This window comes from Ciconia boyciana, chromosome 17 (genome assembly GCF_034638445.1).
Source record: "Ciconia boyciana chromosome 17, ASM3463844v1, whole genome shotgun sequence".
Taxonomy (NCBI): domain Eukaryota; kingdom Metazoa; phylum Chordata; class Aves; order Ciconiiformes; family Ciconiidae; genus Ciconia; species Ciconia boyciana.
Genome location: NC_132950.1, coordinates 10,557,472 through 10,584,527, shown reverse-complemented (window position 1 = coordinate 10,584,527; position 27,056 = coordinate 10,557,472). Strand labels below are relative to the sequence as shown.

Below are 27,056 nucleotides of genomic sequence, written 5' to 3'. Positions count from 1 at the left end.
CACTTTTAAATAATGAAAACAAAATGTCTGTGAATTAACAGTGGGGTACGGGGAGCCCTCCGCCGGGAAATCCTCCCGCGCCGCTGCTGGCGGCACAGCTCCCGCGCTGGAACGGGAGGGGGGGGGGAAAGGGGAAAAAAAAAAGAAAAAAAAGAGTGCCGGCACATTTTAACATGTTGTAGCATATTTGTAAACATCGTTAATCACGGATTAGCAGATGGTAATGTTAATTGCACCTGTGGAAGTAACAAGACCTCAAGGTTGATTACATTTACAAACTCGGATCGGGGCTGCGGCGCAGCGGAGGATTCCCCGCCGCCGGCGAGGAAGGTGCCCCTTGGGCGGCGTTTCCAGCACCGGCCGCTCCTGCCCCAGCCCAGCGGGTGCCAGGATCGGCCCCAGGACCACGTTGGTGCCTTCGGCCGCGGTACCACCTCGAGCTTCGCAAAGACAAAGGTGGTCTTCTCTGTCCCAAAGCCCTTCCAGCCTCAGCAAAGCTCATTGGGACCCAGTGATGGATTTGATGGAACGGGATTTTTTTGGTTGCGTTGATAAGCCGTGCACAAAACTGAAATGTGGGGCATGAGCTGAGCTTCTCTCGCAGCCCGTTCTCCCTGGGGGAGATTTTGGGGGATGAAAAGGTTTGTGTTCGCCCTCGTCTAAGGATAAAAAGGCCGAGGCACGGAGCGCATCTTCTGAACCAAGGAGGACAAATATTTTGCCACTGTGCTTAGAGACACTTTGATTATTGAGAAATCATTTTGGAAGGGCAATTACTAAATTTTAAAATCAATTTGGTAAATAAGCCTCTGAAAGGAATCCATGACAAGCAGCAGGGAGGGAAGAATTGACTTTCAAATTACACACACACACTTTATTCATATCTAAATATCAAAGAGACTGTATGTACAAACAGAAGTAATCAGGAAGCATGTTTTGATCTTGCTGATGTACACAAAAAATGACAATTAATGTCCTCCTTTATGATATAAAGCCGGGAGTTTTTTACAGTTACATTACAGGGACGATTATAGTCAAGCTTAAGGCTAAAAATAATGAAAGACTATAAAAACTACATTTTAACATTTAAAAATATCCAGGAAATTAACTGGAGAAGCAGGCAATGATCCAGTTAATGGATCGCATTTATTAGATCAGGGGCAAATCACACAGCACAAAGCTCCATCTCCAAAGGTGCGAGTGGGCTGAGGTCCCCGTGCTCCTCGTGGGTCTCAGCCCCGAGCAGGATGGAGCTGGGGCAGAAGGAGAAAGCATCGGCCACGGCAGATACATCCAAAAGCCGGCTGGGTGACGGCAGAGGGGCATCCCAGTGAAACAAAGTGGGGCCAAAACTTACCACCGAGGGAAATGGGCTAAATGCAAACAGCAGAGGCATCCGGAGTGGGATTTACGGCACTCACAAAAGCCTGTATTGCAGCTCTCAAGCAAAACAAAGTCTGAGCTGCAGCCCTAGTTACGCACACAAATTCCTGTCTCTTAAAATTCAAGCCTCATGCAAGTCCCAGTAAGCCTTGTCTGCTACTCCAGTGCCAAATCACGGTGCTCGGTGGATACAGCGGCCGTACGGGGAAATTCGCAGGGGAGCCGCGATGGCTGCTGGACTGATGGACAAGCGACTGCGGGAACTTCCATCTACCTCACTCAGCCTGTTGGCAGAGCTGCCGGGGGCACTGAGGTTTCAAAGCTTTTTGGGAGCCTTCCAGAAGTAAAGCAGCTGCTCCATCCTTACTCACCTGCCTCCTCATTAGAGGGGGTGAGCCGGCATGGCTAAGCACAGTCTGACGGCGCCCGGCTTTCCCAAACACACGCAAAGCCAGTGAAGTGCCTCCTCTATTAAAGTACTGCTCAAATAAATTTAAAAAAAAAAAAAAGAAAAAAGGAGAAACTGCAGTTCCTGTGAAATTGGAAATATATATACTTACCTATAGGTCAAGACTAAAGAAATGGCTTTATCCTCATCCCTGCTGCTCCAAAGGAAGGATTGGGTCAGCCCCAAGCGCTGAATCTTTCTTCTGAAAAATGAGCAAATCTGAGCCACGGGCACCCTCTGCTGGGGCACCCACGGCTGCGGGAGCAGCGCCGGGGGGGGGCTGGCCTGCAGCCTGCCTGGCCCTGAGCCTTTTTATTTCAGCATTAAAATAAAAGACACATTCAGCTCACAAAATGCCAGCGCTACACACCCGCCCGAGAGCTGTCGCCCCAGCAATGCACCGGTTCACTGTCGTTCAGTGACCAGCTCGCCTTCGGATCCAGGCAGCAAAGCCCTGCTCACGCTACGGCTGTCGTTTGGGGGGGATTTGGGTTTCCTCCTTTTCCACAGGAGAGGGAAAAAGGGCACACACAGCTCAGGATACGTGCCACCGCGCCGGGCACCCTCTCCATCACGACCGCAGACACAAAAGCGAGTACTCGACGCCTTTGAAAAGCAAAAGCTTTTGTTGCAAAGCTGTGCAGGATCCACCTGCAAGCCAGGAGGGCACAAACCTTCTCGTGGGGCTCCCCAAGGACCCCCAGCAGCACGTGGGGGCAGCCGCGGCCCTGACACCGCACAGAAGTCTCCAAGCAGGGGAGGCAAGTAAGGCCTGAACTGGGCAATCTGAAAGCCCAGCGCCGGCCACCGCGTCTGCCCGTGGCTCGCAGGCTGGGCGAAGTCCCCGTGGCCGGGGCAGCTGCAGAGCTCCGTGTCCTGTCCCCCATCCCGGGCACCTGGGGCATCCCCAGCCCTGCAGCCACCCAGCACCGCAGCACCCACCGGCCAGGCGCTCCCAGGGAATGCGTCTGAAAAACCTCCACATCCACCGACTGGTTTACAGACTTCATTTAGCTCAAAGGAAAGTCCTAATTAGTCACTCTGAGTGATTTACTTGTTCATTTGGAAGGGGGGGAGGGGGGAGACTAAGCTGAATTGTTTGAAATTATCCCTAAAGGGCACTGTAAATTAAGTGTTAATGAGGAATCCTATGCAAAGGGCCACAGTAGCTAAATAAAATAATTAAGGTGCTAAGTGATAAAATTCATTTGGTTCTCAATAATTTAGCCAGCCTGGTTTTCAACCAGGATATTTGCAAATGAAGTCACCCTCACCCCCTCCCATGCTGTCAGCGGGGACGGTGGTGCTGGGGCAGCTCCGCATCCAGTAGGATCAGGTCTACTACGGAAAGGAAACTTCCCTGGATGAAGAGAACAAGCTCCTGATTCCCCTTCCCACCTGAAGGAAGTGCCCTGTTCCACTAATCACACTCTGGAGTTACATATGACGCAAAAAGGATTGATTCGAGTCTACAACCAGTCCTTACAGAGGCTTTATTTCAATGGGCTGCATTTTTCCCCACTACAGCTGTTTTCTAACAGCTCGTGTCCATCCTTTGGCAGAGCTGCAGAGCTGCTTTACAACCAAATACAACACAGTGTGTTTTCAGACATTCAAACAGCAATACGTAACAGAGAAACCGCCTCGTCATGAAGAAATTGCTACCGAGTAGTCCCAACTCATACCTGGTTCTCACCAGCACCCTCTCGGCTGCTAAGGGGGCAGCGGGCTCAGGCATGGGGCACAGGGTGGGCATGGCTGCTCTCAGTGCCTGCACCAGCCGAGCGCCGCCTCTCACCTACAGCCCAAATTCTCTCCACAGCACAAGCGATGTACAAAGTCCCCCGTGCAACAAGCAGAAAGCTCGCAGCCATCACCAGGTATTTTACTGCAAGAACTGAAGGATTTGGCTGTCCGCTTTTAAAACCTAGCTTTGTCTCCCTTCCTTACAGCCGCTCCTCTGAGGTGCCAGCGGGAGGTGTTACCTAGTACACGCAGGTGTCTGACCTCAGCGTTAAGCCAGGGTTCTGGTGGTATTGTGCATCAGCCAAGATGCAGCTCAGGTCAATGGGGCTCTCCCTGTAACTTGCAGCGATGGTGAAGACCCTGCAAAGAGCACTTCCATATCCACAGCAACACAGTACAGCCATGAAACACCGAGCAGCTTCCTCCGCCAAATAAAAAAAAATTCAATCACTGTGCCTCAGCCTTTGGCTGCAGATGGAGTGCAGGAGAATACCTGTAGGAAAGTAAAAATAAATTGAAAAAAAAGATCTTTTTTTAAACCACATGAAAATCATTCTGTGGGCCTGGATGTTTGTTTGATTTTTAAATACAGAAATTTGGACTACGATGCCTTTGTGCATCAGAACTGGTTTTACCAGTAGCAACAGAGACGTTCAGTGACTCGATCCCAGGGTGAAGCGCTCTGCCAGGGGGTATGGCCAGCATCCGATGGCACAAGAGCTGCGTCTCTAGGGAAAGTCCATCACCTTCACTACCTGCAGAACAAAGACACTGCTCAGATCAGCTTGCAGCCACTGCCACGTCCCTTTTCCCCCCTCCAGAGTACAGTTCTTGCTAATGCTCTGTCACAACTACACCCTTGCCCCTAAGCTCACCAGCAACCTCACCAGCTCCCATGGAGCAGCAGCCAAGAACTACCAGAGGCGAGACAGGCACCTTACCTGCCTTCCTTTCCTGGCCCGCTCCAGTCTCCCCAGACCTGTTCTCCAGTATCTGAAGTGTTTTTGAGGAATACCTGTGCAACATGCCTGCGTGCGCAGTGTAAAGCACAGAGCCTTGTAGCCCGACTGCAAAGATCCCATGCGCAAGCAGCCACCGTGCCAGCAGATGGCTGCCCACGTACGCGGGCGGCTGCCGGAGGGACAAGGCAGACAAGAGGCCACAGGCCTGATCTGGTCCAGCAAATCCCACATCCCTATTGATACTGACGGGTTCAGCCTTTTCAGCACACAGTACCACCAGCTGGGTGCAACTTGTGAATGCAGACAGTTTAACCAGAGGCTTCAATTGATTAGTTGTTAAACCATCCAACAGCCCTGATATGTTTGGGCTGATACACTGGTGAAACAGAGTTGAAATCTATCCCAGGTCATTAGTAGTTGTTTGACTCACACTGTCACAAAGGGAAATGGAAAGGGAGAGGCTTTAAACAATCCTGCGCACAGACAAGTGAAAATGCAGAAGACCACAGACCTCCCAGCCCGCTCGGCTCCCCAAAGAATTCTTCCACATTCATTATTTAGAGCTACATAGACAGCTACATGGCTGCAAGAATACCCAGCTCATTTCTAAGACGTGCTCACCCTCTGACAAAACAGGCTCAGCATGCTGGAAGCCAAACATTCCCCTTCAACAGCCAGACCAGACTCATCCTGGGACGGCACTACCGGGGCACATGCTGCCTACACCAAGGGCTTCTGTGCCTCTGCCTGCACAACCAGTGCTGTCACCAAGGACTCGCTCAAGCTCACCTAAATTTAGACACTTACCTGAAGTTTTAACAGCATACACTGCTCTAGGCACTGCCTGTGCCACTGGAGACTCACTCCTCCACAAGGTAAATGAGCTCTTTGCTGGGCTGAGTTGCCACAAAATTCTTCCCCGGTGTCACTTACAGCACCTCGCCAGCAGGTCCCGCGCCCCGTCCCTATGTATCGATACGCGCGACACCCCTCTGACCGCACAGAGTAGGGGAGCGCTGTCATTCGCATTTCATAGACTGGAAGCTGAGGCCCAGCCTCGTGTTTTGCTGGCCTGATCTAACTGGCAAGATGCATTTTGTGCAAGCAAAAGAATGCTTTGTGTAATGCATCTTGCATCACCTTCCCACCTGAAATAAGCCACACTGGCAAAAGCATCCTTTGGCTGGGGTAAGTGAACCTTCAGAAAACCAAAATCCCATCCTAACCATTATTTTCTTCCTTCTTTCTTTAAGCCAGAAGTGCAGACAAGACCTGGCTGAGTTATCCAAGGTCACAGGGGAAGCCTGGGTGACACAAGGAATCGAAGCCAGGCCTCCCACAGCCCGGCCTGCCTCTTCATTGCTAGACTGTGGCTCTCTAGGGATGCTTCAAGAAAAAAAAAATATATATATTATCCTACTTTTTCCTGATTCAACACAGAAAAGTTTTACAACTTACAGTCATATTTGCCTCCTGAGCCTCTCAAACCACACTCTCGTGGGACTCTCCAACTGGGACAGCAGCTATTGCCAGAGGTGCCACGGCTCCTGCAGCAATCCCCTCCTCTCCCTGATAAGGGTCTTACGATTCCTAATAAAGGCAGCAATTTTGCTTCCAGCTTTTACAAAGCTTTTTATGGCTCTGGCTGCTTAAAATAATTAGGAACCATAAATTCAGGGCAAAAAGACTTGCACAGTGTGACACGAGGGAGGGAGTATTGACTGAATCAGATTAAATCCTAGTTTATCCTGGTGAACAAAACACTTCCAACTTCAGATCTTTGACTTCCATCTCTCAGCTTTGTCCCTCACTGACAAAGCTAAGACATGGAAGCTTGGCTGAAACGGTAAAACAGGTTTCTTGCCCCATTTACAATTAACACGACTGTAACAACTGCAGTTTCCAGTGCAGGAAGTTCAAATCCAGGCAGAAGCAGCCATGCCAGCAGTTCAGAGAAATAAGCAAAATGAGCATCTCGATAAAACCAATTCCATGAACAGTCTTAAACCCCAAGCTAAAGACTGAAGGTGTAAGAAGAACAAATTACCCAGAAACTCTTCTTGCTCAGACATCTAAGTGCTCCCGATCTGTTCCTGTTCGCACAAGGCTCCCAGTCTTTAGGGCAGCCAGCCTGCCTGTCACCTTCGGCAATGACTCCAGTGCAGATAACATTAAGCTGGACTGTCCAAATCACTCTCTGCCAAGCCAGCGAGGATGCCAGGAGGGTGAATTCAAGTCTGCAAATGCTTAACTTACAAGACAATCTGTGCCATGCTAGGAAGCTCACTACCATGCTAAATTATCTCTGCTGCTCTCTGCAGCTGCAGCTACGCTACATATTCAGATCTAGGACGTTTCTTCAAACAACCTCAGCATCAGACAACTGTAATGTTCAATTTTCTTTTCAGTGAAGAGTTAGTGCTCAGCAGAGAGTTGAAATCATTACTGCTGCAAGGTCTGGGAGCTCTCCTCACGCATCTACCAATCAGCCTCCAATCTCCCTTGACAAAAGGATATTTGGACTTTTTCCTGGAGAAATCTCTCATAATTCAAGGTAACGACACCACTGCCACTTTCACCCCCTTCCTTTCTCCTGGTGTTGTCGTTGTTTCTGGGATGCATTTCTTTGTGGTCCATCAGCAGCGCCGCCAGCCTCCCTACTCCCTTTATAATATAGCTCCACACATCTTGTAGAGACGCCAGATTTGCGGCGTTGTCTTGTCAGTATTTCTAGGAGTTCAATAAACATTTTAATTAAAGGAATGTCTTCTGAGCCAAGAAAACCGCAGCATGGGGCAGGATTACAGCCCCTTGATGGCTCATCGCCAGCATGACACTACTTCCAAGTGTAAAAGCTCAAACCAGCTCTTGTGGCAGGTGACACAAAGTGGGGGGCTACAGCATGGCCACACAAGGGTGCCTAGAGCAGCACTCCTGGGTGAATTTCTTTCTCTAGCTGCCATGAGGCTGTTACTCCCCTTCTCTTCACCTTCTGGGAGGCTGCACAACCCCAAACTCTGCCTACAAAAGACAGCATCCTTTGCAAGTATCCACTACACAAAGAGAGGGCAGAAGCAGAGGGCCCTGGAGGAATCGCCCAGTTTAGGTGCCCAGGAAAGTGGCAGCCATTGCTCAAACAGCGCACAGGTCTGGCAGGGAGGAGGCTACACCTGCTCCTCCTGCTGGTACCGCAGTGGCCAACCGCTCCTGCCTTCTCCCAGGCATACAAAAGCAGCCGCTGACTGGTTTCCGCAGTGGTCTCCGTGCCACAAAGCCCAACTTTGTGTTCAGACCATCCCCAGCAACAGCTCCTCATGCTTCTTTCCAGACCTGGGCACAGAGATATATTCCTGTTTTTTTTAAGAGGAAACATGACAGAGCAAAGACATGGCACAGCTCGCCATTACGGCCTCAGCGCAGCAAGACCAAACACGTACCTCCTGGGTCTCTCACTCAGCGTTGTGGTTTGCCAACACAGAAAATCCAGGTTCAGGGCTCTAGGACAGGATCAAAAGCGCCGCAGATCACAATGCAAAACAACACGCTGTGGCTACACTGACCCAGACCTATCCTGCCACTGAAAACTGCCATCTGGACCCTCCGCAGCTACTCAACTCCCTGTTCATCTACACAAACTGGTTTGTTCTTGCAGTTGCTACTGGGAGGCTTCTCGGCTCCCCCTCTTCTTCTGGGTCCCTACTTCATTGTCAGCCAGATCATTCTAGTACTTCTCGCTCAGCTTTTCTTTTCCAGACCGAAGCGTGATGTAACGTAACAGACATGCAACTAGCTTCGGAGTGAAACATCACCCCGGTCATTCCCTCACACATGCACTTCCACCAAGCCCAAAGCTCTGTAAACTGAAATACCTATTACTATAATAACAGGTTTATTCCACCGAAATTCCAAGCAACTGATGACAGGAACATTTTCCACATCCTCAGGCTTGCTGACGGTTCCCACGACTTCCCAGCCTTCTGCAGTTTTAGCCTAGAAAGGGAAAGGAAACGAATGTTAAAAAATTGCCTACTTTTCAAGCTTAAAAAGAAAATAAGTCACATATATAAACACACTTTTTTTTTTTTACGTTTTCAATTAAGCTGACTGGCTTTTCTAGTTTTTTTGGCATCCCTTGAATTTTTACCACCAAAGTCCTCCCAGTACCAGCACACAAACCTTGATTTAAGAAAAAAAACAACCCAAAAAACCCCAGAATTAAAAAAAAGTAATTTTCCTTCTGGTGTTTATTCCAGCTCAGCAAGCAAACAAACAGCAACTGAAAAGCTTTTTTTTGCCCATACAACAGTTCTAGGAAGGTTTTTGCCAGGAAAGCATACAAAAAGAGTAGTGTTAAACAAATTAGCATAAGGCTAATCCACAGAGCAATGCAGTGGAAGTTCTCAAGTGCAGGCTCAGCCACCAGAAGCCCACAGTAACGTTTTCAAACACAAGTGCACGTTTTCAGACTCAGATGCCAAAAATCAGCTCATACAAAAGGCAGGGCACTCAACACTCAGTGCCTCACATAACCAGAGAACCAGCCTTCCCTCCTGCACCCTAGTGAAAAGAGCCTTAATTATTTGTCTTGGAAATCCATTTAACAATAAAAGAGCTGCTGCTTCTTGCCAGCTTCATTTCCTGTGAAACTGGCACTTTTAACATTACGTTATATCAAATTTACACCAGCCAGGCAACGCCAAGGGTTAGGCCAGTGAATTTGGGTCCAATTAAATGAACTGCTGCAATGGCTCAAAATGTTAATAATTCAAGTTTTACAGTAACAAAAGTGATTCTTCCAGCTGTTTCAATTAAATATCAATGTATTTTATATATTTTTCATTTCACCATCATCCAGAGCTCCGGCTGCCACAGACCTATTGTACACCTGGACAAGGGTTTTCTAGCACCAAGTGGAAAGAGTCCAGGCTTACCTCTGCTTGGCCTCCTCGCAGTCACACCAGACTATGACGAGCTCTTCCTCAAAGGGACACAGGCATGCGGTGACCCCAGGAGCACAGACGGGGTGCCTCTGTTCCCCCAAGGGTCTGCAGCCTCTGCCGTCCCACCCCGTACTGAACCCTCCAACCCCACTGCTCCCCCAGGTCTGGGGGATCCCACACGAACAGGGGAGGGCAGATGAGAGCCTGCAGCTCCCTGCTCCACATGCACACAGCATTCGGCCCGTCCACAGCCCTGCCAGGGCACAGGGGACCTCCACGAGGAGTCGGGGCAGTCACACGGTGCTATCACAGGGGATGGACGCGCTCTGCCAGTTCAAAGCAACTTCCCTGGGTTTGTTTCAGTTTAAATCATTTTTTTCCCCCATGCATTCCCCTTCCTTTTGCAACGCCATTGTGCAAAGGGCCCTATCTCACCTCACCACACAGGTACAGCACAAAAAGATTCCCAGCAGCTCCCACCAGCCCTGGTTTCTCCTCTCTCCCCTGCTCCAAAGGCTGCCCAATGCTGCCATCGTGTGCCTGTGCCCTGGGATGCTGTCTCCACCACACGCCGGGCAAGACCTGCTGCAGGCAGCAGCGCTAGCTCCGGTCCCCACGGAGAGAAAGGGAGGCAGACCCTGTCTTTACCGAGCTCATAGCCTGAGTACAGGAGATAGACGCAGTGTTATCCTGCTATCGCCATCTTCCAAAGACCCACAACTCAGACCTGTTACCCCACCCGACAGCATGGGACTGGGGGTGAGTGCCTGTCAGAGGTGGTCCGACGGCACAGACCACTGGCAGCAAACAGGAATGCAGAGCAGGAGCACAGGACACTGCAAATAACTGAGTCCTTTTCCTGTACCTCCCCTCTGTTCAACAAATGCAATATTTGAGGTTTCTTGAAAGCAAAGGGAAAAGAACCGTGGATCGTTCTACCTTCAAAAAGCTCCGGAGATCATCTGTGCCGTAGACATCGAAGACTTCCATAGCTCCAGAGCTAGCTTTGCTCACTGTCGGAGTCAAGGGGCAGCTGCAAGGAAAAAAGAAAGGAAAAGTGTCATATGACAGCAAAAAAGGAAATCCAGGAGAATTTTTGTTACTCTATTTCCTTCTCTTGCCTCTGCAACTCAATTCCAACTAGTCCACTAAAGATCTCGCTCACTATATGGATATGTTTTCCTATGGAGACTAGGAAATCTCAGAATTTAACCCAGGAAATAGGTTACAGCAGTTTTGTGCACAGACGGACAACTGAAACACAAAATGGGTTAAAACAAAAAGTACCCGGGGAGGTTCCTTACCAGCCTGGAATACCACGTCCTGCAGCCTCCCTGCAGAGCACAACGCAGAGCAGCAGCTAGCCAAATTCAGGTCTCAAGCTCAGCCCTAGAAAGCCCTCTAAAGAAGCTGTCGAGCAATGCAGGCTAGAAACCTCTTTGGGAGCCAGCAGGAAAAGAAAGAGAAAAGCTGAAGGAGCAGATAACCAACCCCGTACCTGCTCCTCTGGCTTGTCACCACTCTGTCCACCCCCAAGAAGTACGCAGAGCGCAGCAGTGCCCCCAGGTTCATGGGATCCTGGATGTGCTCCAACACCAGCCAAATCAGCTGTCGGTTCGGACTCTCTTCATCCCCCAAATCAGGCTTTTCAGCTTCCTCCAAACTCTTGAAGCGGAGAGGAGTGGCCTCCAAACAAACTCCCTGGTGGACCTGACCTCTGCAAAGAGCATCCAGCTCTCGCCTTCCGACGTGGTGCACAGGGACTCCCCGGGCCGTGGCCTGAAGGACAAACTCACTCATGACAAGCCGCCGAGAGCCGCTGCCCTGCTTCAGGAACAACCTGAACAGGTCCCTTCTCGACTGAGAGAGGGCCAGGGAACACGGCGCGATCCCAAATAAGACCTCTGAGCCCTTAGTCCTCTCGATGGGCAGAGGCCTTCGTTCCAGCCTCTTCCTCGCCTTTGCGAAGCCGCCCTCTCGCGAGCTCCACAACTCCGCGTCGGCTGGCGCAGCCTGCCCGGCCCCTCTCTCGTACGACTTGTGCCAAGGTCGTGGCTGGCTCCGCGGGGCCAGGCCCCCACGGGAGGAGCAGGACTCAGCCCGAGAAACCTCCGGGAGGGCTGGCGGGGGACGCTGACCGCCGCCGATCCTGCCTCGGGGTGGCCCTTCCTCACCCCCACGGCTGAGGGGGGGTGCGAAGGGCGGGGGCCACTGCTCCCGCGTGGAGCGGTACCTCACCCCCCCCCACCAACGGCCGCAGTTCGCGGGGGACAGCCCCACGGCCCTCCAGACGCTGGACTTGAGCGCGCTCTCCATTGGTGCCCCAAAGGCCTTTCCACGCGGGAAAGGCCCGCGCAGGCACCGGCGGCCTGCCCACGGGAGGCGGTACGGCCTCGGGCCGCGGCTGAGCTGACAGGAGGCGGCCCCGCAGCACCCCACGGGCACGGGGGAGGAGCGCGGCGCCCTGGGTGGGGGGGGAAAACACCGAGCTCAGCTCCAGAAACAGCCCGGCCGCAAAACCGGGCCGGCGGCAGGGGCACGGACAGGTGTGGGGCGCCCGCTGGGCGGGCTGGAGGGGCTCCCCGGCGCAGCGGCAGGGACTGCCCGGCACCGCGGCAGGGACCTCCCGGCACAGGGGCTCCCCGGCACCGTGGCAGGGACTGCCCGGCACAGCGGGCGCGGCGGACACGCGTGGACCCCGCCGCCGCCCCGCTCCTACCGTCCCCGTGCGCCGCGCCGCTTCCGGGCGGGCACGCGGCTGCACCAGCGAGAGCGGGGGGGGGATGCCCCGCCCCGCGAGGCAGCGCCGCCTGGCGGTGGGCGGGGGCGCAGGCGGACCGGGCCCCGCCTCACTCCCGCCCCTCGGAACCGTCGCCCCGGGGAGGGCGCGGGCGGGCACGGCCTCAGCTCCGGGCAGCGGAGCCTCTGCTCCCAGCCAGAGCCCGGGGGGGGGGGGGGGGGCCGCAGGGGGCCCGGGGGGCCCCGCGCCCCAGGGCCGAGCCGGGTCACCGCGTTGGCGAGGGCTGCAAAGGGCCTGCAAAGGGCTGGTGCTGCCCCCAGTCAGAGGGGAGCCGACCCCCCCGGCCTCCACTGACAGAGCCTTAAGTAACCGGAAAACAGCTTTTAACCGCTTCATTAGGGCATCTCACAAGGACTGCATCCCACAGACCCCGGCCCAAACAACCGGCACCACCCAGGTCCAGCAGCCACAGCGCCGATGCTTTGGAAAGCCCTGGCCCTGGCCTAGCCCAGGTATTTTTAATATTTAAAACCAAGTGTTTGAACTGCAGTTACCCCAGGGAGCGGGGATTTCTCTCTGACCCTGTTCCCAAAGGCCACGTGTGCTCAGACGGGCTGTAAAACCCCACGGAGGATGGAAGCTGTCCAAACAGCATCTAATCGCCTGGAAGCGCACGTTCCGAGGCCGACGTCCTGGCCTATTTACCGCCCAGGCACAGTAATTGCAACGTGCTTCTCTAAACACGGGCAGAAAGGGCTCCGCGAACAGCGGGCAAAGCCCTGGGCGCTGCCACGGGGCCCGACTCGCTCTGAACCTGTAACTTTACACCAAAATGCTGCTCTTCTAATTGCGTGAGATTTTATATCCATCTTTCAATTGCATAAGTGGGTAGACAAGGGGCAGGCAAATAGGGAACCAGGTCATTCACAGCAATAGGTTTAGGGCTTCCAGGGGTTTATCCCTCAGGCAAACACGCCTGCGTGGGCCGTAGGGGACAAACCACGACAATATCATTTTAAAAGGATTTTGCAGAGAGAACCAAAAGTGTTTCAGTCCTTTTCTATTCTGTTAGTCTGAAGCATTGACAAGTTACATCAGGCCTCAAAAATATCATGAAATTGTTTTTGCAGGTTCAGAGATCTCAAGGAAAATCATGTTTTTCCTGCTGCTTACCACAGCCAACTGTGCTCGTGGTTCCTCCCCCCTAAAAAAATGAGAGCTGAGGCTAGTCCCCTGAGATCAGATAATCTGCCAGATAAAGCTGCTGTACCTCCAGCAAACACATTAACATAACTGACGATATATACTATATATGACAAGGAAAAAAAGCACAAGAATAGGAAAAAAACATGGTTTTAATTCTACAAATGCTCTCTACCTATTTACAAGGCATGCAAAATATCTGCCTCAAATCCAGCAATGGCAGCCAATTCAACTATTCAATACTCATTTGCAAAAACCTTGTATTTCAACGACAGCAAACCTGAGCTCAGGAATGTGCCTCTGCGCTTGGACAAGCTGAAAGGGGACTGGGGAACAAAAATGCCTTCAGTTAACGACGACGATAATCTGTCTTGCTTCGAGGGAAGCACGAGAGACTGAAAGAGTTCAATATCCAAGTCCGGGTAGCAACAGCGGCTCATCCCTTGCATAGTTTAGCCAAACCCAGCCGTGCCCAGCAGCCTACCTGGGGATTTCAGCGAACCCCTGTGGAGTGCGGCTTCATTTGAACAAGGATGGGCAAGTCCAACCTCCACAGGTTATCCGTGAGACAACTGGATGCTATTCTGCTCTAGAAAGCAATTACAGTTTTTCTCCTGAAGAACCAAAAGCACACGTTTCTGTTTGAACTCTTCGCAAAAGAAAGGTTTAGCTGTGAACAGTAAAAAGGATGTTATGTTTTAACACAAAACCTACCATATACACAACAGAAGAACCACAGTGTGCCTCTCTTTTTATTCTTTATTTTACAGTTCACAATTAGAAACCTACTGATAAATTACACAGTTCACCCTCCTGTTTGGGGTTTTTAAATGCCTCAGAGTCGTGCTGCCAATCCCATCTCATCCCAGGAAGATGGCTCAAGGTGCCACCAGGTTACACGAGGCAGAGAGGCCAAACAACCCGCGCCAAACCCCTCCACAGGCCGCACTCAACGTGGGAAGTTAACAGGCAGCAGGAGTTATCCCCTAAAACCACATTTGAAATGGAAAAATATACTGGATATCATTTCAAGGTTATTTTACAGACTTGCAAATGTTACAAATGTTCTTGGGGGAACAAAAAAACCCAAAATTCCAGGGTTCCAGGTCAGCCAGGTTGTATTTGCAGGGAGCAACTACCCAGACTGGCCCTTTTTCAAGGCCTTACATCTTAAGCAATTCTCTCCAAAGCCTCCTTTTACAGAGCAGAAAGATAAGTTAGGTCCCTCCTCAGCCATGCATTTCAACATCTGCTTAACTTTGTACAGAGTTGCGGCCACCAGTTCAGATGTTTCACCAGTGCTACCCACATCCCTGCTTATTTCTTTTCTGCTCAGAAGTTCCTAATTTCTCAATTTTTTTTTTTTTTGGCCTCCGACTCCTAGTTCAACCATCTTCTCTTAAAAAGATGGCACACACTGCACAGCACATCTGCTGAATTTCAACAAGCTCCTGCAAACAAAACCCTACGGAAAACACCAGGAGTTTTCATATCAAGTCCAGCTGAACATCACAGGGGCGTTATAAAAAAAAGCACAGTACTGCTTGAACCTTCCTTAGCCAAGTGCCTCCGAATTGAGCATCGTGGCAGCATGGAGACTGCAGAGCTTTTCCAGCTGGCACAGGCTCTCTGCTGCAGTGAGGATTGCTGGCTGCGTGCAGACCTGGACTAGCCGCTCCTTGTGGGACACAATCTAACCCAATGCCGCGGGTGAAACCCAGCTCTGTGCAAAGCACCCACACAAAGCCACCGCCTCGGCAAGGTGGAAGAGGGCAGTGCATTACAGTGGTGCGAGACTGCACCACGGGGCATGAATTTCACTCACGGTAAATTAAAATGCCAAATCCAGAGACGAGGCTATGTGTACTTGCCAGTAGAAACTGGTGACAGTTGAGGAATGGACAGAACACACCATGAGCATGTATATATAAAGAGGAAAAAAAGGGGCAAATTGCCTTTGTTTTGCCATTACGAAGGAATGTTTTACCAGTTTTCTCCTTGTATCCTTCTACAGTTGCTCACATTTGGCACAAGGAATTCTATGTATCACAAGATTTAATTAATAATAATACTTCATATCAACACTCAGCACTTACATAGCGCTTCTCATATTCAAAGTGCTTTACAAAAGTTTGTGAGTCCTCACAACACCCCTGTGAGGTAGGTAAGTATTATTATCCCCATTTTACAGATGGGGAAACTGAGGCAGAGAGGTAAAGTGACTTGCCCAAGGCTTTATAGGGAGTTGAAACTCATGACGTAGTGGCCCAATTCTGGTCTCCCTTATGGTGGTGTAACACAGATGAACTCCCACAGAGCTATACTGGTGTAAGCAAAGCAATCCAACCCAAGTTTCTCTGGCTCCCAATCCTCCGCTCCGATCAACTGACCATACCTGCTCCACCTAAACCAACGGTTCGCCTTCTGAAACACTACAGAAAGCCCAGAGCGCAGCAGGAGCCAGTCTGCAATCTTAAGGCAACATGTACGTTAACAGCTCCACAGCTCTGCAGCAAGTCGCACTACACACAGACGTGTTTCTGCCACGCTGCAAGAGTCTTAAGACAACGCAAGTGGTCTCCAGCTCTGTACGTATCAGCTTTGAGGGTGATTCTCTTCTCCCTCAAGTTACAAGAAATCCAGAGCAAAACAATGGGGCTGCACCAGCGTAGAACTAGTACGAGATCTGAACCAGACCTTTTACCTGCTGCTTTGTAGGCAAATGCCCCTACTAGTATCTTTTCATTTTGCACAGCTTCGGCATGGTTCATTTCACTCTCTCTCTCTCTCCGAGTTTGTATCTCTGCAAATAAACAGACTTTCAATATTTCCAACTCATCAGCACCAGCATTTAAACAGCACCATACATCTTTCTAAGACCGATCAGTATTTCCAGAAAAGTGTCAATGCATGCAAATATCACATACAAAAACATCAAGAGTGCTGGGAGATGATACCAAGGATAGAGGTGATCACAAGACAGCACACATTTAGTTTTTATTAAAAATACCAAACAACTCACTCTTACTGTAACTATGCCACTTAGATGATCATTATAACCTGCAGAAGTACAGGTACTTTCCTCCAACTATTTACCTACCTACCTAGAAAGAAAGAGAAATAGCAAGCACACACATTTATACTTCCTCAAACTTGGCAGGCATGATTCATGTGAATGGGAAAGGAGGGTTTGGGGAGGTGGGTGAGCTTGTACACTGGGTTTAGGGCAGTGCAGTATGAAAGAAGTAGAAGATATCACATGCATCGCTACCATCAGTAATCAATTTGATGAAAATAAACCCCAAAATTAAATGGATTCATGTATGACATCCACTGAAAATCTCAAACCCTAAGCACACTGAAGCTGGCAAACATCTTGTGCCACTTTACCTATGTCCAGACACAGCATCAGCAAATAAGATCAAACAAACCTTGAAAAGAAAGCAAAAGGAAGGATAAACCAGCCTGGAGACAACAATCTTCCACAAACCACTTCCCTGCATTATTTTCAAATACATTTTACTCTTAAGCAGTTTCAGAAAGGAGTGGGGGAGAAAAAGACCCACTACTATTTCTTTAAACTGGCTCAGCACCAGCACCAGCTCAGAGAGAGGGAGAGAAAAATAATTCTTCAAACTTGATCCTTGGTACTTGATTAAAATGTTGCTAGCCAGCCAACGAAGCCCTAAATTGCCAGAGGGTTCGAAGTGGAGTGGATACACGGTGCTGCTCACGGTCCTCTTCATTTGCTATGAGATCTGCTCCGTGGGCCTCATCTGTATATCTCCAATCTAGAAGAGACCAACATAGGATTTTACTGGAGCACTGAAGTCCATTTTAAATCCTGCACTGGGCACTTCCATGCTGCACCATTACAGTGGCAAGCTCCACATGAAGAAAGTTCCCGTGACTAGAAATGAGCCTGCTTAACTGAGATAGTAGAAAGAAATAAAAGTGAATGTGACCACTCTGCCTTTAGCAGAAGGAATAAAAGCACAAACATGCACAGAAAAGAGTGCAAGATGACACTGATTATAAACTCTCATGGTTCAAGTCTTTAGTTTGGTCCTGCTCACAGAGGGTCAAGCAGAAGCACTGCTTGATCCGCCACGGAAAGGACTTTTTATCCTCTTAAGACAAGAAGGCCAGCTATCACTACTGATCCAATGGCAAGACAGCCACATCTTGCTCCAAAGGAGCAGAGTTCACGCGAGGGGCTGCTAAACCTCTCGTGATCAAAGTTTGCTTTTGCAACAGGAACTTTTACGTTGCATCTACTAAACTTTGACGCTGCTCCTGCCTTCTCCTGGCTCCAGCTCAAAGCTGGTCACTTATTTCTTGTTTCACAGGGGGGAAGTCCCTCTGGCAGCACAAGCATCTCACACCACCCTTCGGGAGGTACACAGCACTTGCCAGAATCAGGCCCAGCACATTATTTGGCAACTGGCAGGCTCTGACCCTGCTGCAAGACTGTCAGCAAATCTCAGATGGCACCATCCAAAAAAAAAAGGGGGCAAGGCATGCCCATATCCCTGCCGTTCCCACTGCCTTGCGCAGTCCTTCTCTGGGGTCAGAGCAGCCTTTGCTGTATCTGCAGGGCTGCGAACAGCCCGAGCAGCGCAATCCCGTAGCTGCCATAAGGGAAGTGTAAACAAACGTGATCACTGCTAATCCCCAGCCCAGGCTCCGCTAAGCACACGGCTGATACAGCGGCTGCAACGCTGGTTAGCAAATGTCAGGGCAGCAGTTACCCTCTCCGCCTTCAGCCACCCACCGCAGAGTCCTCCAACCCAACCACAGCCTACCTGTACATGAGGTGGGGCACTGAGGACATATATGACAGCGTTAGCCATATCTTCAGCTTTGAGACACTGGAAAGACAGGAAAGAGATTCTTAGTCAAAGGGCACCTCAGGAAGTTAACCACAAGATCGCTTCTTTCCTAACCATCAATAATGAGTTTCGACAGTGTCACTGGGGCGTGTCGAAAAGATGCAAGCAAGCAGGAAAAAAATAATCCATTAAAAATTTAACAAAGGACATGCCTGGTGCTGATAATTCTCCATTTGCTGTGAATAATCTTACTACTGGCACACTAATTCTGCCAGGTCAGGCATTGCCATCCTTATCAAAAATTACCAGAGAAGCACAAGAAATCCTGCGCTAGACACCTGCAAGACAACACGCTCTCACATTTCTTCTTGTGCAGGCATGTTTGCTTGTTATATCTTCTCTTCAATAAAGAAGTCATAGCCTGCCCAATGTCAAAGCTGACTGATATGATTTACAGGAACATCAAAATAAAAGGAAAAATACAGGGAGTGGGAAACCGAACCTGAATGAAAATCTACATAACATCTAAGTATCAGTGCAAAATCTGAGATTTGAGTGCTGCGACTTTGGGGATGCTGATTACATCCTGGAAAGCGCTGAGCATTCTGCAGAACTAGTTCCTTGTGCTATTAGCCAGGAGAGAAACTGTTAAACTATAATCAGAGCCACTTCCCTCTGTTTCCATTTCTCCGTGTCCTACCCGAATGCTCTCATAGGTTGCAGCAGCTCTCTCAGGGTCATTATCATGAAGTTTAAAAGCAAATCCTGTTTCCACAAGTCCTGGAGATATACACTGGAAAAAAAGCAGAGCACATCCTAATAGGATTTGTAATTCCCCTTCAGTAAAAGAATTTAAAAAAAAAAAAAGGAAATAAAACTTTTTAGCACTGGAAAAGCCAAAATAAAACCCCAGCCCCCGTTCCATTGTTCTCCTTCCCCACCCTTTTTCTAGGGGAATAGTTTAAGAGAGCAGGTTTTGCCTTAATGACTGTTGTGGCAGGTACCTCTGGAGAACTGCTGATGGGTACTTCCCTCTTCATGCCCCAAAGGGACAGAGAAGCAGAGAAAATGATGGAAAAGCTTGCACTACAAATGAACTTCTGGACACGTGGCTTCTGAGATGCAAGCTCTACATGAGAGCAAACAGCCCAGCTGATTGCTTCCCTCTGCCGTCATGAGCCCCCCTCGCTCCTGGACAAGCAACTGCCCACTTTTGCACCCAAAAGGTTTATTCCCTGACACAGCTCATTGCTGCTGTGCCTTCTGCCCCCCAGTCTCTCTCTGCCTGGGAAAGAGAGGTGGCCAGGGACAGCTGGCCACAGGACTTGAACGTTCCCAGTGTGCTGAGCGCTATTTTTGCATTTCCTTGCCCATTTTCTAAAGGGAAAACCTCTGCCCCATAAAGCCTGCCAGCTCTGTCACCCACAAAACCAGGAGAGGGGAAGAGAGCCCACAGTACTCACTGTAGCTCGTATATGAGTCTTTGCTTCTCTGAGTTCTTGCCTCAGCCCCTCCGTGAGGGCTGTAACTGCGTACTTGGTGGCACTGTAAAAATGCACCACTGACTGCGGCACAACGCTGTGGCCGTTCATGCTGAGGAGAGAGCAGAAAGGAAAGTGCTGAGAGGTGAGGAGGCAAGCAGAGCCCCAGAAGGAACCAACAGGATATTCAAACCACCGTAGTGAACACAGAAAGAGACGCTGACATGGCGGCTACGTGAGGAATTCCCCTCTCCTGCGGGGAACGCATACCACCAGAGGCTCCTCTCACACAGCTGTTTTCTGGAGCTGGTCAAGAAGTTTCAATCTTCAACCTTGCACCATCACAAGTGGTTGGCGTTATCCTTTTCTCCCTGGTTTGGTCTCTCTTGCATTTAGACCGGCCGAGGTTAAAAAAAGTGGTTTGAAAATCAACCATCGCAATCCTTGGAAAACCCCTCCTTGGGCACCATCAGCCCACTACAAGGTTAAAGCTCCCCCACTCAAATCCTCTCTGCGAGGCGGGGAGGAGGAAGCACACGTGGCTGATCCCACATTCCCCTCTCGCGTACCTGTTAATGTTAATAATATGCCCATCATCGATGTTTCTCTCTTTCATGGACTGGTAGGCCTCTCGGGTGCAGATGCTCACAGCCATCACATTGACCTGAGGGAAGAGAAAAGAAGAAGAAACTAAGACCAGCAGCCCTGCCTGGCTCCCTTAGACTTGACCCCGCACACCCAAAGCCGTGGATGCAGGTTACAGTCGCCGACCCACGGCAATTCCTGCAAACGCCAACAGAGGGAAATGCACATACGCACACCGCACGCCTCGCTGCACACCCACATCACGCTTCAACCAAGCTCGGGGCTGTAGTAACAGGGGGTTTGGGCAGGGGAGGCACAGATATCCAGTTTTGCGAGACAGCCTTGGCCTCTGCCGGAAATAAATGGACTTAATGGTTTTACAGACAAGAGTGAGGGTAGAGTGCACAGTAAGGGAGAACAAACCCCCTTCCCCACGGTCAGCACTCTGTCCAGGAGACAAAGTTGTTTGTCTTGTACAGCACTGAGCACGCTGGAGTTTGGGCAGCTGATAGGACACTAACAGCAGGTAATTAGGTCAGCTAGTTAATGAGGAAATCCCCAGATATTGCCTGTCAGAGAGCCAGGCGTTCAGAGGCACAGCAAACCACACAGCCAGCAAAGAGCTTCCCGTGCACAAAAGAAGCCAAAGACCACATCGTGCCATGGGGAGGGCCAGAGCGGGCAAGTAACCCTGCAGATATGAAAGCCACCGATCTGTCACGCTGTCCACTGACGCTTTCCTCAGCCCTAACTGGATAAGCCAAGGAAGAAAGGACAAGGCAATTTATCCAGTCCTTTAGCACAGGATCCAGAGCTTTCCAGGCTCTTGCTCTTTAGACCAGCACTGCCCAGCACACTGTGGCTTGGTTAGACTCAGTCGTATCACCTCTGCAATGTGCCACCTTTAACTCGCAGATTCCTTGAGCATTTGCTGACCATAAAACACAGAGTCAAAGTTTCCAGGAAGAACAGAGATATGGAAATTCCCCCAGCTGGAATACAAAGCACCCAGAGGTGTGGGCAAGACTGATGAGCAAGCCATCTCAGCAGCAGTGCTAATTGCTCAAGTTTATAGTGGTTTAGATTTGGAAAAGTAGCTGAAAGGCAGAAAGTGTCTGCTGAAGCCCTCTAGAAAGGATGTAACCATTTGAAGGCAGGACACACTGGCAGGTCCCACCTAATGACGTGTCACTTTGCTAACTAAATGAGCAGGCCAGACAAGTCTAAAAACACTGCTGTGAACTAAATATCCAGGAAGAACTAAATTCCTGATGAATCAGAAGTCAGGTGCAACTATAAATAGGAGGAGCAGCAGGAACAAGGCCCTGTGGACAGCGAGTGAAGGATACACGAGAAGGCTGGCTATCATCTGGCTATCATCGCTGTGAAACTTATAAACAAGAATGAGGCAGGCTAAGTAGGACTTGCTAGCACAAAAGGCCGTGCAAGAGAGGAACATTAGTTTGGAGACCAGAAAGTAAGAGCCAGAAAGGTATGGATTTGAGAGATGTAATTACTGAGCAGCACACAAAGGACTCATGGGGTCAGCTGAAGGATCTTCCGGTCACTGCTTTTGTCTCGGTTGTTATTTCTATTCATTACTAGAGGCCATGCTTACGAGTTTTTGTCTTGGCGATAGATAAATAGCACGCTTATCTGATCTTGGAGTACCCAGGCAACACAACAAGTAAAGTCATCATCCTCGTCCAAGTGCACTTTGGTTGAGTACACAGTCACTGATGGATATCTCAGTATCATACCTGGAACTACAGAGATTAATTCCCTCACACCAGGTTGAAGATTTACCTTGGCTGTGCAAGGAAGAAAGTTAGCAGACATGTCAGCAGAAGTGGCACTGTACAACCACCTCAGCACTGGAGCGAAGCCCAGAACAGGCAGGGCATCTGAAGGCTTTTGGATTTCACAGTAAGGAGGTCAAGGAAAGCAAGAGTAACCCGCTCCAGTCTGACACACTAACCAAGTGAGGAGCCAGTCCTTTCAGATACAGATCTGGGCAACTGTTCGTATAAAAAGCCTTCGTGACAAACAACATCCCTGCTTTCCTCCCTGCCCCAGGACGCCCTGAACCCACCAGCCACCCTGTCTTCGGTGCAGTTGCTCCCCAGCTCCACTCCATCTCCGTAGGCCACTAGAGGGTAACATCAGCCTGAAGCCTGAGATCCGGCTCTGATGCTGTGACTCACGCTGAGCAATGCTTTCTTGCGTGGGTAGCGTTACAACATTTTGACAACTACTAGCAAAGCAAGCTACTAATCAACAGCCACATGGGAAAGTCCAGAGCCCGTACGATAAGACAGCCCGGTACAACAAAACAACTGGCTGGAAGACAGCTGAGCTGGGGTTGTCTCGCTGCCTTTTCCCGATAGCAGTCACAGGATTTTTGGGTGAAATCCCATTTCAAAACGTGGAACAGGCACTCAGGAACCTAAAAACGTGCCTGGAAAATGAGCAAGTCTTAGGGCTGTATCACTTGGAGAAACAATCTAAAGGCTGTTGTTACAAATATGCACGGAAGACATTTTTCAGCCTTGTTCCTATTTTAAGAACAAAAGGTTCAAAGGTCCCTTAGCAAAGATGGCCAACACATCTGCGCTCTGCCTTTGCACAGCATGCTGCACCAGGCAGCGGGTCTGTGACTGCTGCGTGTGTGTGCTAATGCAATAGAAACAATGAAGGCACATTTTCTAGTAATTAATGAGTTCCAGTTGCCAGGTTGGGAGAACATAAAAGATCCTGTTCCTGGAAGCGCTGAGCATTTCACTTCCCAGAATCAGCATCAAAATGAGTATCCCAGCTCCTAAGTACATATAAAAATGCAGGTTACAGAAAACATATCTCTGCATAGATGGTATATAAAAGCAAGAAGAACAGAGCCTTGCTGGTCAATGAATAATGCCAAGAAGAATCAAACCCATTTAGTGTCTAGAGGAGCGAGAGGATGTGTGCTGCAGTCCTTTGTGCCCTGAGCAGTGCAAATGGAAAGTTCAGCTTGAATTCCTGGCTGTAAAGGTCAGTAGGTAAAAACGTGAAGGAGCTGTTCACATCCCAGAGCCTGGAGTCAGTGTGTACACAGCACCCAGCCCCGGCTACTCCCGCACGGATCGGGGACGTCTGGAGGACTTTGCTCTAGCCTCATGTCAAGCACAACCTCACAAACAAGTAGAAAAGGGGGGGAAGCTGTGAACCAAAAGATGACGGGCTCAGAACCTGCCTGCGATAACAAGCTCCCTCCCTGGCACACACCGAATTCACTGGCTGGCAGCGCTGGGCTCTGCACTGCTGTAAAGCAACAGAGAGACGATTCCCAATGTGAGACTCCTGCAGCCCAGGGAGATGCAGCTCCCCCTCGGGAACAAATACCAGCCAATAAGGAACTGGAACATTAAAAAAGAGGAGGAATAAGTAAATGATGACATGATTTTGACTGTTAGATGTATAGCAAGAAATTTTATGGAATAGGTATACTGAGAGGGGAGCCTGGAAGGAGACAGAGCCTCAAAGCTCATAAAAAATGCATGCAAACAAAAATCAATTTACCAAAAAGAAAAAAATGCCTTTAATTTAAGGCCCTAATGCCTCCTAAATCGATAGATCGATGGCTGTTGAGAAACTTCTCCTGTCTTGCAGCCCAGAAGTACACTGAAAGTCTCCAACAGCATCTCTCAAACTGTGCTGCTCACTAACACCTTTCTCCAAGGGACCTTTGGAAGAAGCCTCCCTGCTCCTGCTCGGCTCTGCAAAGCCCAGTGGCCTGTGAAAGGCGCTGGCAACCTTCCCCCGTCCTGACCCTCCGAGAGCTTCAGAGCATGCAGGAGAAATGGGCCTGGCGAGTGTTTCCCTGGGGCTGGTGTGCCACAGCGCGGAGAGCTGTCACTGCAGATCCCTCCCCAAACCCCACTGCCACACCGGCGCCTGCACAGCCACGGCACGCTTGGAGAGCGAGATTTCCAAGCAGGGAGGTCACAGCCACAAAACTGGGGACACGCAGCAAAAGGAAAAACCCTGAGCTATTTCTACCACTTACCAACAGGCTAAAAAGCAAAACCCAGGCTTGTCAGGCTGCCTAGGCTGAGGTGGGTGAAGCATTTGGCTCTGGAGGGTCCCAGGGCTTCACCTTCACATTAAAGGTGCAAGTGTTATTCAGACAATTACACACAAGCCAAACCCACCAGCTGCTGGGAAGCTGGTGAGAGGAAAAAAATCTGCCGGTATATGAAGAAAGCCTGGGTGTCTCAGTTTGTTCCCAGTGCTACAACAGCATTTTTGCCAAGCAAATGAGAGCAGATATAGCCATACAAATCACCTCTGGGAATAAAATATTCCCCCAGCCTGGTTTCCTAACACTGCCCTTGTGGAGCCACCACCCTGCCTCTCCTCCTACCCCATCCATCACCCCGAAGCAGCTCCCAAGGGTGCACACAGCAGCACCTGCAAGGAGGGGGACCCCACAGGCTCCCAAACCCCATGTCAGGCCACTGTAAATACCAACACGGGAGTGTCTCGTACCGGACAATCCCCATTCCAAAATCTTGCTCCCTAAAAGTGGTGGAAGGTGAGACAAAGGCAGCACTCTCACCTGAGCAGCCAGGGAAGGGAGCACAGAGAGGGGAAGGCCCTTTGGCTGGCAAAAGCCACGTGTGTGCCCCAGCTTGCCCACCTTGCAAAGAATAAAAGGTCAGAAGAACAAAGAGAAACAAGTGCGATGGACACGGAGCATCCACGGAGGCATCCACACAAGACACGATGACAGCGACCAGGACAAGGAGTTTACAAGGCGCAGGCAATCCACAGGGCCAGGCTTGCAGCGAGACAACGCTGGGAAGTGCCCTGCTTTACACCAGCTCAGCCTCAGCTACACTTCACTTAATTTTCTTTAAAGACTCCATGGCAACCGGGGACAGGGAGATGCGGCTGTGCAGTGACCCAGGCTGGGCAACCTACAAAAGCCCGGCTGGACAGACAAAGCTGAGCTGAGCTTGCTTTGGCTGCAGTCACAGTAGCCAGCAGACCGGCCAAAATCCTAACAAGAACTTAATTAGCCAGGATATGGCAGCTCTTGCCCTGGCAGCAGGAGTCTAAGGCCTCCATGTGCCTCTCTGTTTTGCTTTACACAGCCCCTGAATCTGCTGCTGGATGAACAGCCACCGGCTGTCACAGGAGCTGACAGATCCCAACTCGCTCTGCTGTCAGATGTAGTAGCCCTGAATCTACAGCTTCAAGCAGCTTTTCAAATAGACATGTCTTTTCCTTCACTAGGACAAGCTCTCACAGCTGCTGGAGGTGCTGCAAAGTTTACTCAAAGCCATGAGTTCGACTCTTGTTCCTACAAGGATGACGCTTTCATGCATAAAAGTAGGTAGTACAGGAGGGGAAAATCACCTTTGTGAAAAGCTCCTGTTTCAGCATCTCACCGGCCAGAGCTGCAGGAAGGCCAGTACAAAAGGGCCGTTGCAAGGGCACGCAAACTGGCCCGGGGTCCCACAGCCGTGGCTGCCACTGCTATGTGGCAGAAAAGGGCCATCACATAATGACAAAAGATAGTGAGGTCCCAAAAAGATGCACAGCAGCAGCTCAGGACAGCAACACACACGGAGAAGCACTGCTAGTAAACGGCATGGACCATTTGCACAAACTCCCAGTTCGGCATATGAAATTGCCTTGTTCACATCCAGCTCTAACCAGATTATGGGCAGAAAATTAAGCTATAAAGACAAAAAGCATTACAGCTTTTTAAGCCAAAAAGAATCTGCCCATTTTCCAACCCACCGCTACAACTAACAGGATTAGCTACAAAAGCGAGCACATGGCATTCAATTTCCTATTTTACTGAAGAAAAAAAAGTGAGGCTCATCACCCTTTAGAAAGCCATTGAGCTAAAGGAAAAATTGCTACTGAAGGTATTGGGTGTTTTCGTACTCCAAGGTGAAGGCATGTGGCTCAGCAGTGCATGATGCCTTTCCACCTCCCAATCAGCAAACCCGGGCCATGTCAGAGCCAGGTGGGAAGCAGGTCCTCAGCTCTGCACACATGAAATAAATAGATGGGAACAATGGTGCTGGTGGCCAGAAGAAATAAAAATCTAAGAGTTCCCGCTCTCCCAGTGGCACTACTCACGTCTATCATCGTCCGCCAGCCCTCTGTCTTCCCTGAGAGCAGGGGCTCTGGGCGAGCCAACCCTGCGTTGTTGATGCAGACATCAACTCCTTGATGAAGGGTCTTGATGGCGGAGAACATCGACAGGATCTCCTCTTCGTTGGAGAGATCACACTTGTACGGGATGAGGGTCCCCGGATAGCCGGCACTCTGGCATTCAGCTGCCAATTTCTAGGGAAGAGAAATTAAGGAAGAAAACAGCCATCAGTCTCCTCTCCTTATGGAGCAGCTTATCCAGCCATTTGCTTAAAAACACACCCCAAGGCTAACAAAACACGGCAGGCTTCCCAGCAAACCTATCTTAAAAGGAGGCACTAGGGAAGAATCATTGTACATGCTAATTAAGAAAAAAGAAATATCGATATACATGAGAGTCTGAGCCCTTCAGCCTTTACGTTATTAAACTTGAGGACACACTCTGTGCTCATCCATCACCCCAGGCAACACAGGTCGAGGTGAGCAGGTGCTGGTAAAAAATAAATAAATACCGCTGCAGCACCAGGCTGCAAGTCTGCCACACTGCTGCACGGATAAAGGACGCGGCGATCGCATGCCTGACAAT

General features: G+C 50.1%; 2 protein-coding genes across 3 annotated transcripts in view; both read right to left on the bottom strand.

Moving 5' to 3' along the window:
* Window positions 1–3,312: 3,312 nt before the first annotated feature.
* MRM1 (mitochondrial rRNA methyltransferase 1) lies at window positions 3,313–12,242 on the bottom strand. Its single transcript, XM_072882312.1, has 5 exons — window positions 10,978–12,242; window positions 10,419–10,512; window positions 8,409–8,529; window positions 4,213–4,332; window positions 3,313–4,070 (listed from the first exon to the last, which is right to left on the bottom strand). Exons 1-5 carry the CDS (start codon window positions 11,793–11,795, stop codon window positions 4,021–4,023), a joined length of 1,203 nt encoding a protein of 400 aa, XP_072738413.1. The 5' UTR covers window positions 11,796–12,242; the 3' UTR covers window positions 3,313–4,020.
* A 1,350-nt stretch (window positions 12,243–13,592) lies between these two features.
* Window positions 13,593–27,056, bottom strand: part of DHRS11 (dehydrogenase/reductase 11) — a 28,651-nt gene continuing 15,187 nt past the window's right edge. Inside the window, exons 2-7 of one of the 2 annotated variants that reach the window (XM_072882347.1) lie at window positions 26,456–26,665; window positions 20,305–20,399; window positions 19,718–19,847; window positions 18,955–19,070; window positions 18,228–18,293; window positions 13,593–17,213 (exon numbers count right to left, since the gene is read on the bottom strand). In XM_072882347.1, the coding sequence (XP_072738448.1) occupies window positions 17,195–17,213; window positions 18,228–18,293; window positions 18,955–19,070; window positions 19,718–19,847; window positions 20,305–20,399; window positions 26,456–26,665 (636 nt within the window). In that variant the 3' untranslated portion in view covers window positions 13,593–17,194. The remainder of the gene's footprint in view (window positions 17,214–18,227; window positions 18,294–18,954; window positions 19,071–19,717; window positions 19,848–20,304; window positions 20,400–26,455; window positions 26,666–27,056) is intronic. The other variant, XM_072882345.1, reaches the window with a different exon arrangement.

Coding starts and splice junctions, on each gene's coding strand:
- MRM1 (XM_072882312.1), bottom strand. CDS start 11,795: ATGGAGAGCGCGCTCAAGTCCAGCGTCTGGAGGGCCGTGGGGCTGTCC. Junction 10,513..10,977: donor GTGACAAGCCAGAGGAGCAG/GTACGGGGTTGG, acceptor TTTTCCTTGCAG/CTGCCCCTTGACTCCGACAG. Junction 4,333..8,408: donor ACCTGTTATTATAGTAATAG/GTATTTCAGTTT, acceptor TTTGTTCTGCAG/GTAGTGAAGGTGATGGACTT.